The following is a 14,450-nucleotide window of genomic DNA, read 5'->3' as shown; positions in this document are numbered from 1 at the left end:
AAATTTTACAAACCTCCCTTTTCGAATATTTTTGATTTCAGTGGAAAATCTGCCGCTTGACTGAAAATAGAATATTCCAAATTCTAAATTAGCTACACAATACATCAATACACTGTATTAAGCAATAATAACTTAATAAAAGTTTGAAATTATGGAGTAATAGCAGAAAAAGGATTACCTATATCACAATACCCGAAGTTACTCTATATATTGATATGTATGTATTTATGATTGTACTTTTAAGTTTATCAAGGGAACATAAAAATACACAAGCAAATTCCTTGCAAAATGCCGTCGGCTATTCGTCAATTTGATTTCATAAAGAAGCCAAAAACTGAGCAGAGCCAATGTACTTGTACATAATTCACTGTAATCAGCTCTGTTAAGAAGTTCCCCGCTCTCGAGTTGAGCGAGGTGTAGAAGTCTTCGCGGTTTCACTTCATTTTTGACAATGGATACAATTCGTAGCCCGCGAGACTTCTGTATATATTAACATTCTCTGCGAAAAGGAGAAACAGGACATGAAAGAATTGCACAGCGAAACAGTAAAGGGAGAACACCAAAATATGCCGAATGAAGATAATATACAGATAACGGAGCTAGTGTGGCTACTGGCAGCATAATAGAACAACAAAAAAAAAGTCCAGAAACCTTTGAAAAAATTATTCCCAAGTTTGATGAAAGCAGTATTCCAATACATTCTTCTTTTGACAGCTCGACAAAGGCATCGCCATTCGAAATTATGTTTGGCATCAAAATTAAAGTTGATGCTAAGAGCCAGACTCTAAATGCTTTACAAGATGAATTGGTTGCCAACTTGGTTATCGACAGACAGCAAATTCATGACGCAAATTTTGAAGTCTCAAGCTACTTACAAGCGAAATTTCGACAAGGGCAGAAAGGCGGAAATAGGCTACACGGGTGAAGATCTAGTGGCGATCAAGCGCACTCAACTTGTGGCTGGGAAATTGTTTTCCAGAGAATATCTGGGCCCTTATGAAATCATCAAGGTTAAACGCAATGGTCGATACGACGTCCGCAAAGCAGCACACGTAGAGGGTCGGAAGTACGCCGAATGCTGCGAAGAGATCCTGTCATCAGAGGCGGATGACGATAATCAGGACCGTCGAATGTTACAGTGGTTAGCTGAGCTGGCGATGCTTGTAGTAATACAACTCATCAGTAGTTGTCAAATTGGCGTACAGTTGAGAAGTCGCGATATAACTTTTCTACAATTTATTACTGAACACAACTAAAACTTAAATTCTAATAGGACTATCAATAAGTTCGTGCGGTTTTACAACAGATGGCGTAACTTGATTATTATTCCATCGATCCACATTTCCAAACATTCATTGGAGAGCTACTGTCGTAAGGCACAAACGTCAGTATAAGTTTTTTATTTGAAGCGTAAACAACAATATTTTTACCACACTTGAAAATGTCGAATTTCGTGCCAAATAATGTGTTTTTGCGGGGAATTCTTCTTCATTATTTTAATATGAAGAAAAAAGCAGCCGAAAGTCATCGTATCTTGGTGGAAGTTTATGGTGAGCATGCTCTATCTGAGCGAACGTGCCAGAAGTGGTTTGCACGCTTTAAAAGTGGTGATTTTGGCTTGGAAGACGAAGAACGCGAGGGTGCGCCGCCAAAGTTCATGGATACCGAATTGGAGGAATTGCTCGATCAAGATCCGGCTCAAACGCAAGAAGAGGTTGCAAAAACTTTGGGAGTTGATCAATCAACCATTTCCAAACGTTTAAAAGCCATGGGAATGATCCGAAAGGTAGGCCATTGGGTGCCGTATGAATTGAAGCCAAGAGACGTTGAACGCCGTTTTATGGCATGCGAACAACTGCTTCAACGGCACAAAAGAAAGGGTTTTTTGCATCGAATTGTGACTGGCGATGAAAAGTGGGTCCATTACGACAATCCAAAACGTCGGGCAACGTATGGATACCCTGGCCATGCTTCAACATCGACGTCGGCGCAGAATATTCATGGCCTGAAGGTTATGCTGTGTATCTGGTGGGACCAGCTGGGTGTTGTGTATTATGAGCTACTGAAACCGAATGAAACGATTACGGGGGATGTCTACCGACGACAATTGATGCGTTTGAGCCGAGCACTGCGAGAAAAACGGCCGCAATACGCCGATAGACACGACAAAGTTATTTTGCAACATGACAATGCTCGGCCACATGTTGCACAAGTGGTCAAAACATACTTAGAAACGCTCAAATGGGATGTCCTACCCCACCCGCCGTATAGTCCAGACCTTGCGCCATCCGATTACTATCTCTTCCGATCGATGCAACATGGCCTGGCTGACCAGCACTTCCGTAATTACGATGAAGTCAAAAAATGGATCGATTCGTGGATTGCGGCAAAACCGACCGAATTTTTCACAAAGGGAATCCGTGAATTGCCAGAAAGATGGGAAAAAGTAGTAGTAAGCGATGGACAATATTTTGAATATTAAATTTGTAACCATTTTACGTCAATAAAGTTTCAAATTTCGAAAAAAAACCGCACGAACTTATTGATAGTCCTATTATAAAACTTTAAATCAACAAATGTTAACAAGACATTAGGAACACTGAAATAAACACTTAAATTAACTATTAACTTTTTATGTTATATTACATACAATGCGGCCGCCGTAGCCGAATAGGTTGGTACGTGACTACCATTCGGAATTCACAGAGAGAACGTAGGTTCGCATCTCGTTGAAACACCAAAATTACGAAAAACATTTTTCTAATAGCGGTCGCCACTCGGCAGGCAATGGCAAACCTCCGAGAGTATTTCTGCCACGGAAAAGCTTCTCATAAAAATATATGCCGTTCGGAGTCGGCTTGAAACTGTAGGCCCCTCCATTTGGGGAACAACATCAAGACGCACGCCACAAATAGGAGGAGGAGCTCGGCCATATACCTAAAAAGGGTGTGCGCGCCAATTATATTTATATACAATACATATGCGGCCGCGTGCACTTGCCGCAGCAAGAATATTATCGAGAATTTCGACATTAACGCGACAGCATACGAGCTCTGTCAAGCCAAAAATTTCTTCAAGCGCGCGCAAAAATGACGTCGGTCGCAAAACTATTCTTAGAGTCAACACAAATAACCGAATACACTAGTTAAAAACGGCGTTAATAGAAGAATTCGAGAATACAATAGTGCGAAAGTGCATAAAAAACTGTCGGAATGCTTCAAAAAGAACACAGAGTCGTTTCACGAGTATTTGTTACACATGCGCAAAATGGCCTCACTGGGTTATATTGAGGAAACGTCTATCGTTCGCTACGTTGTCAGTGGCATGCGTATAAAAAGCGAAAACAAACATTTCTTGTACAGATACAAAACATATAAATCGTTACAAGAAGAATACGAAATTTTTGAACACTTTAACAAAGACGAAAGATCGTACAACGGGAAGCGCGCAAACAAGATCGACAAACCTAAAGTCGCGGACAAAAACTCGTCTATAGAGAAAAAAGAACGCTGTTTCAATTGCGGATCACCCAATCATAAACGAAAGGACTGTCATTCTGAGACAAAGTGCTTCAAGTGCAACAATTTCGGGCATACGTCCAAAGATTGCGAAAACAAGTCGAAAGCGGTTAATGCGTGGTTGAAAAGGAACGCGTAAAAGACGTTTCGGTGAACGGTGTTCAAATTAATGCGCTGATAGATACAGGATCAGATGTTACGATAATATCAAAAACAACTTTCGAAAAATTGAATAGTCTCGAGCTGCAAAACCGTTGTTTGGTATCAGTAATGTAAAAACTAAACCAGTAGGTCATTTTGTAGACGAAAATGCGTCAATGACTTATGCACAACCCAAACGATGATGGTTGTGCCAAATGACATAATTCAATACGACATGTTGTTAGGCTGGGATTTCGTTAAACAGTTTCGCTTTGAGTCCGGTACTGACGGATATTCGTTTACTATATATCCTTGCGGCCGCACCAAAACATAAAAGAGCCATCGGACGCGAACATTTACAACATAGTTGAGGCGTCTAAAGTAACAATGTGTAACAAGTGCGAGAAATGGTTGCGGATCATACATAGGTCAAGTAAGATACTAATGAATTATTTTCCTATTATCAGAGAACATAAAGTAAAGGCTTCGAGATTTTCTGTAGTATTGAAATATCCGACACAGAACTTTTTTATAAGCTACTTGTTGCTGGTTTCTGCATCTTACTGTGCGTGCACTTCACACACAGCAGCTGCGGCTGTCGAGCATTTAAAGGCATATTTACATACATATATTAATGGATACACATGTACGGAGCCGCGGCCACTCGACATGACAAAAATTCGCGATTTGCCAAATATTGGCTAATATTTCTATAAGAAATATTTCAGTACTGACTATTTTCGAATGGTCGTCTGTGATTTCATCAATCTTGGTTAAAGGATTTTTTCATCGTTGGGAAAAATTGGCATATGGGCGGCTTGTTTTATGAATGACAGTACTTTGCACTTCACGCACAGCGGTTGCGGCTGTCGAGCATTTAAAGACATATTTACATACATATATTTTTGCATACACATGTACGGAGCCGCGGCCACTCGACATGACAAAAATTCGCGATTTGCCAAATATTGGCTAATATTTCTATAAGAAATATTTCAGTACTGACTATTTTCGAATGGTCGTCTGTGATTTCATCAATCTTGGTTAAAGGATTTTTTCATCGTTGGGAAAAATTGGCATACGGGCGGCTTGTTTTATGAATGACAGTACTTTGCTCGTAAAAATATGAGCTGATCCAAGAATTTGTTTTTCTGTGCTTTACAATATTTGCAACTGTTCAGCGCCGTCGCGAGCAAATAATCATCTCCGCTACGGCTGCGCGTATGAATGTATTTCGTTCCTGTAGTCGCTAGGGTTAGAATTTTAAAGTACTTTCGCATATGCACTAATTACCAATAAATCCACAAAGTTAATCTACCCGTTCATATATGGCACATTACCTGCAAAATTGACAATCAACTGTCAATACTGTTGTGAAAGCTTTCCTTCATAGAAATTATTTTGGTGGAATATTTCCGAGTTATTGGTTTGTTTAATTATTATTAACGATAGCTAATTTAGAAGGAGCGGCGGCCGCCGTAGCCGAACGGGTTGATATGTGACTACCATTCGGAGTTCATAAAGAGAACGTAGGTTCGAATCTCGGCGAAATACCAAAATTAAGAAAAAGTTTTTTCTAATAGCGGTCGCCCCTCGGCAGGCAATGGCAAGCCTCCGAGTGTGTTTCTGCCATGAAAAAGCTCCTCATAAAATATATCTGCCGTTCGGAGTCAGCTTGAAACTGTAGGTCCCTCCATTTGTGGAACAACATCAAGACGCACACCACAAATAGGAGGAGGAGCTCGACCAAACACACAAAAAAGGGGTACGCCCCAATTATATATACATACATACCTATGTATATAATTTAGGAGGAGAAGGAATAACTAATTTAATTGCGCAATTAGCTACTAGTAATAAACAGTTGGAGAAAATCTATAAACGACGTTTATTGAGGTTTCAATTGGCAGCAATACGCATTCGAAATTCGATATTACATTTTATAGTAAGTAATAAGAGCACAAAGCGTTTATGGACACACGCTTTCTTCTATTATATGAATTCATAGTTAATAATACCTAACAAAAATTGTGTTAGAATTATGTCTGCAAACCTGTTTCCTTTGTGGGTATCCATTTCATTTAGTTTTTATATTGATATTTCTTCTTACATTCGCAATAATAATTATCGATAACATAGGGTTGTATGTCAAAAAGTATGGGTATTATCTAGGATTATTCTATAATCTCAGATTTTGGGAGAGAAATTTTGCATAGCAAATCTCGCTTTTTAATTGCGGGTTTAGAGTTAAGCACGAAAAAGTAGATCATCTACTTATATGTGAACGTATTATTAGTTTTGGAAGCATACTCATGTAGAGGCGTAAAGTAGTACATATGTATATACGAATATACATATGTTATTCATATGTACGTACATACATATGTATGTATATATATGTAAACGCATCCGGTTTAGATGAGTTTTTTTACATATATGTTAGGAATTTGTTTGCATATGTTTGTCTATTTACTCTTGAATATCATATATGTATATGTATGATATATGTAGATATGCGTATGAGCTGTGTTATGAGGCAGGTCAAGATGTTTTTCTGCGCACTGAAATATGGATGTAGATGTTATACAAGAATGATAGAAACAAGATTGCGCCCATCAGAGAGTGCGTGACGTCTTTGCTAAGTTGTGCAGTGTTGCTAACCATTTGCACTTCACAATAAATTTAATGCATTTTTATACCCAAAATGCGAAAATTTTTAAGTTTAGTGCTTGTTTCATTTTGTTCTTAATTTAAAGCTACCGAAACTGTCAGTTAAAAAAACTGTATTATTAAACTAAAGAATGTTAAAATAGGTCACTCTGAAAAGATTTTAGTACTAATGCAAATTTGTTGATCCTTATTAAGTTTGATATTTTGAAAGAGCAAATTTAATTTTTGCTCCTTTTAATAGTCTAAGATCCGGCTGCAGATTTGGTGTAGTCATCGAGTACATGCTGAAATCCACATTTTTACCCACATTTATGATTAGGAGAATAAAAATTCACCACGGTGCCAGTAGAGATGTGGCCGAAAGTATTTTTAATTAAATTATTGTTAATTGATTTTGCGGGAAAAATTTAATTAACCAAGTTTTGAGATAAAATATCGTTCGGTTTACTGCAATAGGTGTAAAGACTTAAAAAAACCGTAGTTGCCGTTGCGCGAGTTATGCAACCAATTAAAGTCGCACAAACAAATAACATAATTGTACAAAAAGCCAAAGCTGGACAAACAAATAAGCTTATGCATGGAAATGTTGATAACGACGAGATCAGCATACTCATGCAGAGGTACTTGAACCAAGATCAAATTTCAAAAGCATAAACAACGGAAGCGTCGCCGTCGCTCCCGTTGCTCGATCAACAATTTATGAAAAAAACGAAATGGGCATTTGCATATGCCAAAGCAAAGTTATGTAACCAATTAAAGTCGCACAATAATCATGCAGAGGTACTTGAACCAAGATCAAATTTCAAAAGCATAAACAACGGAAGCGTCGCCGTCGCTCCCGTTGCTCGATCAACAATTTATGAAAAAAACGAAATGGGCATTTGCATATGCCAAAGCAAATTATAGATTCAGTCTTAAGATTCAATTGTAACCGGACAGAAGTCCAAGTTCTAAAACTAATAAAGAAACTCACGATATCTAAAGATATCTAGTGAATAAAATTTGTTCTTTCAACAAAATATAATTAGTCTAAGTTCTAAAACTAATAAAGAAACTCACGATATCTAAAGATATCTAGTGAATAAAATTTGTTCTTTCAACAAAATATAATTGGCGCAGTCGAAATCGGACAAATACGTTCAGAATTAACCAAAGTTAATCCGCGAGAAAATTTTTAATTTAAACCACAATGGAAGCAGAGATGGATAAATTAAGAGCAGTATTGCTTCAACAGGAAGGAGAGTTGAACCTATTAAGGCAACAAAATCAACAACAACAACAACAACTGCAACAACAACAGCAGCAACAACAACAACCACAATATCAAGAGCAACAACATCAACAACAACAACAACCAATCCAGTGGCTGTCAAACAAAGGTATCATCCAGCAGTTTCGCCAGCTAAGGCAGCTCGACGACCAACATGATGTGTTAGCTTTTATAAAATCTGTGGAGTTCCTCATGACATTATGCCAGGGAAACGCATTGCTGATCCAGTTTGGCACTAGCATCGTCGCTAATGAAAAGGTGTCGGGAACAGCAGCAAATTTCATCAGACAATTGGGGATGGAGCCTAGCTGGGACCAAATGAAGACCAAACTGATGGAGCAAATGCGACCCAGGATGACCTACGAGGACGTATTCGATAGATGCAGATTCATCAAAGTGAGTAGTTTAAGAGATTTGTTCCAGGAGTTTGAGAAAGCAAAGTGCGAAATAAATAAAATATATATGTTCGACGAATCCAAACCAGCCATGTATGAAAATGATAAAGTAGATAGAGATTTGTTAAACATGCTAACGAATAAAATAGACACTCCATTCAGGATTCATGTCGATCAGGGCATATCTATGCATACTTTACAAACGAAATATTCAAATATTAAAGCACTGGACGACCCCAGAGCTATTTTACAGAGGTATAGAAAAAATTCGAACAATACCTATAACAAACAGGCTAACACTAACACTAGCACCACTCATAAAAACGCAACCCAGAATAATCAGTTTGCTAGTAATAATAACAATACCAAACAGAATCAGGGTGGCCGGCCAAACACCAATAATAACGCCGGCCCACCTCAGAGTGACCAAGTCAACCAACAGTCGTATAACAGGTCACAACCCACCCAAAACCCAAATTTTAAACCTAACTATAACAACAAGGGTAACAGCTCAAAACAGACAAGAATGTCTCATATGAGCGTTGACACTCAAAAGAATGATCCCATACCCATGGAGATTGGGACTTTAGAAGAAAATCAGGCAGAAGAAGAAGAGGAAGAACAGGTAAATTTTTTGATTCCTTGCCTAGAGCAACCTTACCCATAATAGTGTGGACAATAGGAAAAGAAAAAATTAAATGCTTAGTCGACACTGGTGCGACAACAAGCATCTTAAAATCAAGAATTCTCGAATTTCAATACCCCAAAACAGAACTCACCAAACCATGCTCTTATAAAACTCTTAACGGCATTAATGTCGTGAAATACACCGTAACAACACCACTTCCAAAAGAGATACCCTACTCGGGGACACTACAGTGGAAACTTATAGATTTCTCAAACAAAAATTTCTCGGCAATAATAGGCCAAAATTTCTTAAAAGCCTTCAATGCTCAAATCAACAACACAGAGCGATATGTACAATTACTCGATAGAAAATTTTATTTTTTGGATTACGAATACCCAGAAGCAATGCACAATGCTTGTGCTCTGCAACCCGTGAACAGAGAAGAAATACGAGATCGCTTCAACCTCGCTCATTTAAATGACGAGGAACGTCGAGCCGTCGAAACCCTATTCGCGGAATCTGACGACTTATTTTTTCAAGAGGGGGACGTTTTGTCAGCAACAAACCAGATTTCCCACGAAATAATTACCACAGTGGATAGGCCTTTATATTCTAAAATATATAGATATCCCCAAATACATGAAAAAGAAATAAATAGACAGATAAAGGAAATGCTTGAGCAGAACATAATAAAAAAGAGTAACTCACCCTACAACAGTCCCTTATGGATCGTCGAGAAAAAACTAGATAATTCAGGGTCAAAAAAGTTCAGAATCGTCATCGATTACCGTAAATTAAACGAATTCACGGTCGATGACAGATTTCCAATCCCTAATCTAAACTCTCTATTGGATAAATTAGGTAGATCCCAATATTTCACAACCCTCGATCTGGCGAAGGGTTTTCACCAAATTCTCGTAAGAGAGGAAGACAGACCAAAAACGGCATTTTCAACACCGTCAGGTCACTATGAGTTTGTCAGAATGCCGTTCGGACTAAAAAATGCTCCATCGACATTCCAGAGGCTCATGAATGAAGTCTTGAAAGATCATATTAATGACAACTGTGTCGTCTACATGGACGACATATTAATTTTTAGCACTTCCCTTCAGGAACATATGACCACCCTAAGGAAAATATTTAGAACCTTGAAGGAGGCAAATTTGAAAATTCAAGTAGATAAGTGTGACTTTCTTAAGAAAGAAACACAATTTCTTGGCCACATCCTGACCACTTACGGTATTAGACCGAACCCAGACAAAGTAAATATTATACAAAATTTAAAATTACCCAAAACGGCAAAACAGATTAAATCATTCCTGGGAATGACAGGATTTTACAGAAAGTTCGTTAGGGATTATGCAAAAATAGCATTCCCCATGTCAAGGTATCTGAAGAAAAACGAGACGATCAACACTGACGACCCAAGCTATATAGCTGCATTCGAAAAGTTGAAGACACTAGTTACAAACAGTCCAGTCCTACGATACCCAAATTTTTCCAAGAAATTCACTGTCACTACAGACGCCAGTAATTTCGCGGTGGGAGCAGTGCTATCTCAAGAGAGCCACCCAATCGCATATGCATCCCGAACATTAAATCAACATGAATGCAACTACTCGACTATAGAGAAAGAGCTTCTAGCCATAGTGTGGGCCGTAAAGTACTTTCGACCGTATGTTTATGGTAGAGAATTCGACCTCGAGAGCGATCACCAACCCTTAAAATGGCTGATGGCTAAATATACGGGCAAAGATATAAGCCCAAGACTGCAGAGATGGCTCATTAATCTAGGGGAGTACAAGTTCCATATAGAATACATAAAAGGAAAAAATAATAATATTGCTGATTTTTTGAGTAGGATTAAAGAAGACGAAATTAACCTAATGGAGGTCGAATCAACAGACGAAGAAGACAACAAATCCCTGACTGAAACGGTATAACTACTCTAAAGAAGAGGATCAGGGTTTTAACATGCCCATACTAGAAACGGCAGTCAACAGATTCAAAACACAAATAATTTTCACAGAAAAGAAACCCAACACCATAGTACAAGTGTTTGGCAGAAAGAGAATTTATATTAGCAAAAAAGACTTGGAAAACAACCAAGCAGTAAACATCCTCAGACGAGAAATAACAGCAGGAAAGATAGGAGTTTTCTCACACCCAAGCGACCATGAATTTTACCAATTTCAAAAAATATTAACAAAGGAATACACTTCCAATCCAAAAGTAAGGTTCGTAAAATGTACCAGGTTCGCTACAGACATAGAGTCTGAAGATGAGTTGCACACCCAAATAGCTCTGTTTCATAAAAACGAGAGTGGCCATTGCGGGATAGTTGCTACCTATCAGAAACTTAAACTTAAAATTTACCATCCCAATCTAAAAACACATATCCACAGAATAATAAATAATTGCGACGTTTGCAGTGGATAGGAAACCCATTAAAAACAACTTCCATCTAACAGAAACACCAAAAACCTGCAACGAGATAATACATGTGGACACATATGTGAATTCAAAACAATCTTTCATAATATTCATTGATAAATTCTCAAAACACGCCACTTGCTTGCCACTGACCGATAGAAATAGTATCACAATAGTAGAACACATTCAACAGTTCTTGTCCATTAAAGGGAAAGTCCAGAAATTTGTCTTCGACAACGAATTCAATAGCTTGAACGTCAGGGAATTCCTGGAAAAAGAAGGCATAGAATACCACTCAACAAAGCCAAATAGTCATACTGGCAATAGCGATGTCGAAAGACTTAATAATACATTGACAGAGAAAATTCGTACACTAAATATAGAAGAGAAAAGACCTATAATTGAACAAATGGCCAGAGCTGTATACTTTTACAACAATACACACCACACCACCACAAAATCTACACCGTTCGAAGTACAAAACCATAAAGTCGATCACAAAGAATTATATGACAGAATGTCAGCACAAAAAGCTGAAAAAATAGCAAAGCTAAACAATAACAGGGAAACTTACATAGAAACCAGAACAGAAGGATTTATAAAAAATTACAAAAACTTAAGACACAAGGAAGAACCCAAATTTAGGAAAACAAAATTACAAAACATCCATACAACAAACATTAAAAGACCTACAAAATTTTCAGATAACGTTGACACTCCTCATCATGTGCCTGCTGCCAACATTGTCGACGGCAATGATCAACATAACCCCGATCCAGGCTGAAACCGGATTCATATCGCTGGGGGAAAGTACGGTGGAGCTGGTTAGCGAATTCAAAATGGTCCTACATATAATAAGTCCAAAAGAAATATTAGAATTAACCAACATAATCCAGAATAATACGAAAATTCTGGTTAAGAAAGATAGGCATAGGCTAGATACAGAGATAGAAACTATAAAAATCAAAATAAGATCCATAACCCCAAATTCGCTAGCAAGACAAAAACGCGGCCTTATCAACGCAATAGGAAAAACTCAGAAGTGGCTCACCGGTCTCATGGATGATGACGATAGGGAAATCATTATGAATCATCTCCTTAATAACCAAGAAAACCAAAATAACATAATTAACAATATTAACAAACAAGTAAAAATAAATAACGACTTACAAAATTCTATTAACACACTTAAAGAAGTAATATTGGATGACAGGGAAAAAATAACCAAAACTCTTAACAACATTGAGACATATAATACCATGCTCAGAACAGACATAATGTATCATGATCAGCTGTTGAAGTTGAAATTTTTGCATGATAAAGTAGACACCATCTTGGACACAATAGCGTCAGCTAAATATAACCTCTTTCACCCCTCAATACTAACGAACGAAGAGTTTATACTCTATAATATAGATTTTTACAAAATTAAATTAATTCGCATGACCTATGACACTAATATAATCATAGCAATCAAAATACCAACTAACATAATAACTACCACAGTATTCTTAATAACCCCACTAACTAATCAGAAGAACAAAAGAATCGACATGAGTCCCGAAAGAGTAATAATAATAGAGAACAAAACTTATACATACGAGGAACAGAAAACAATAAACGAACTCAAGCTTAGCTCTAACTGTATAATTAAAAGAAATTGTAAAATGATAGAAGATGTAGAATTTAAGACAAAATTAATAAACGAAGGTACATTGTTAATAAGTAATGCACAAGATAATGAAATTCAATACAATTGCAACAATACCACCAATAGCGAAATATTAAGAGGAAACTTCCTCATAGAATTCACAAATTGCACAGTCCTCATAGATGAAACATACTACAAAAATAGCCAAGAAATTTATATACAATCATTTGCCAATGAAGAAGAGGAGGAAAACTCATTTAACTTCACCGAAAAGCAGACGTTTAAAGAAATCGTATTAAAAGAAATAGAAAACACAAAAACAATTAAAGAAATAAAAATACAAACAATAGTTTCCAACAGTTTCGGCATAGTATCAATTACTCTTGTACTCCTCTTCATAGGAATATATTCCTATAACAAATGTAAAAGAGGAATCCTGGAGAATCCCTCATCAAAGGGGGGAGGAGTTATGCAACCAATTAAAGTCGCACAAACAAATAACATAATTGTACAAAAAGCCAAAGCTGGACAAACAAATAAGCTTATGCATGGAAATGTTGATAACGACGAGATCAGCATACTCATGCAGAGGTACTTGAACCAAGATCAAATTTCAAAAGCATAAACAACGGAAGCGTCGCCGTCGCTCCCGTTGCTCGATCAACAATTTATGAAAAAAACGAAATGGGCATTTGCATATGCCAAAGCAAAGTTATGTAACCAATTAAAGTCGCACAATAATCATGCAGAGGTACTTGAACCAAGATCAAATTTCAAAAGCATAAACAACGGAAGCGTCGCCGTCGCTCCCGTTGCTCGATCAACAATTTATGAAAAAAACGAAATGAATCTACCGAGGATTTTGGATATCATACAGAGTGCCATAAAAAAATTACAGTTTTAAAACAAAAAGATAAAGAAGAATTTGAAAATTTTCGCAAAACACTTACAGTAAGTAAAATTTCAATTTAATACAAAAAAATACAGATTATAGTTATAATATAAATTATACAGTGCTAATTTCGAAGTATTTTTCGTTAAAAACTATTATTCTTATTTTCTTATTCTTAGCCTTAAAATGTCGTACAGCTGGCAATCGCTATCCTTGTTAGACTAGTGATGTTACGCGCTAGCTTCCTCTCACTCAACCTTCAATTTTTCCCATCTTTAACTGCTAGCAACCCTAACTTGCGGCCAGATTTAATTAGGTTGCCGAATATCATAATAATGAGAAAAAAATTAGCTATATTTTGATCTATAACAGATCAATATACGTTATGGATGTATAAATATATCGAAATCATACCTGTTTATACCTGGTTGCGGAGAGGTGCGGCCAAGCGCGCAACGGCAACTACGGTTTTTTTAAGTCTTTACACCTATTGCAGTAAACCGAACGATATTTTATCTCAAAACTTGGTTAATTAAATTTTTTCCGCAAAATCAATTAACAATAATTTAATTAAAAATACTTTCGGCCACATCTCTACTGGCACCGTGGTGAATTTTTATTCTCCTAATCATAAATGTGGGTAAAAATGTGGATTTCAGCATGTACTCGATGACTACACCAAATCTGCAGCCGGATCCCGTACTATAAGTTAATGCAAGAATATTAAATGTTCTTCTCTCAATTCTTCTTAACATTGGAAACATTTTAAACAAGCGTTTGAATTTACTGAATGCGAATTAAAACAATAGCGGTGTAATCGTTTCGTCCGGTCCTCAATCCTTAGTGGGACAT

The 14,450-nt window shown here is 37.1% G+C and overlaps 1 protein-coding gene across 1 annotated transcript; it reads left to right on the top strand.

The window, feature by feature from the left end:
* Window positions 1-800: 800 nt before the first annotated feature.
* Window positions 801-13,783, top strand: LOC128870300 (protein kinase 4-like). The gene is made up of 3 exons (XM_054112905.1): window positions 801-1,166; window positions 7,630-8,619; window positions 13,778-13,783. Exons 1-3 carry the CDS (start codon window positions 801-803, stop codon window positions 13,781-13,783), a joined length of 1,362 nt encoding a protein of 453 aa, XP_053968880.1.
* The last annotated feature ends 667 nt before the right edge of the window (window positions 13,784-14,450 follow it).

Source organism: Anastrepha ludens, chromosome X (genome assembly GCF_028408465.1).
Source record: "Anastrepha ludens isolate Willacy chromosome X, idAnaLude1.1, whole genome shotgun sequence".
In the NCBI taxonomy this organism is placed as follows: domain Eukaryota; kingdom Metazoa; phylum Arthropoda; class Insecta; order Diptera; family Tephritidae; genus Anastrepha; species Anastrepha ludens.
Note: the sequence above shows the minus strand (reverse complement) of the source record. Positions and strands in the feature narration are given on the sequence as shown.

What these genes read in the sequence shown, in the direction of transcription:
- LOC128870300 (XM_054112905.1), top strand. Translation starts at nt 801, where the DNA reads ATGAATTGGTTGCCAACTTGGTTATCGACAGACAGCAAATTCATGACG. An exon ending in CTGAGCTGGCGATGCTTGTA is followed by an intron (nt 1,167 to 7,629) that starts GTAATACAACTC and finishes CAACAACAACAG; the next exon opens with CAGCAACAACAACAACCACA.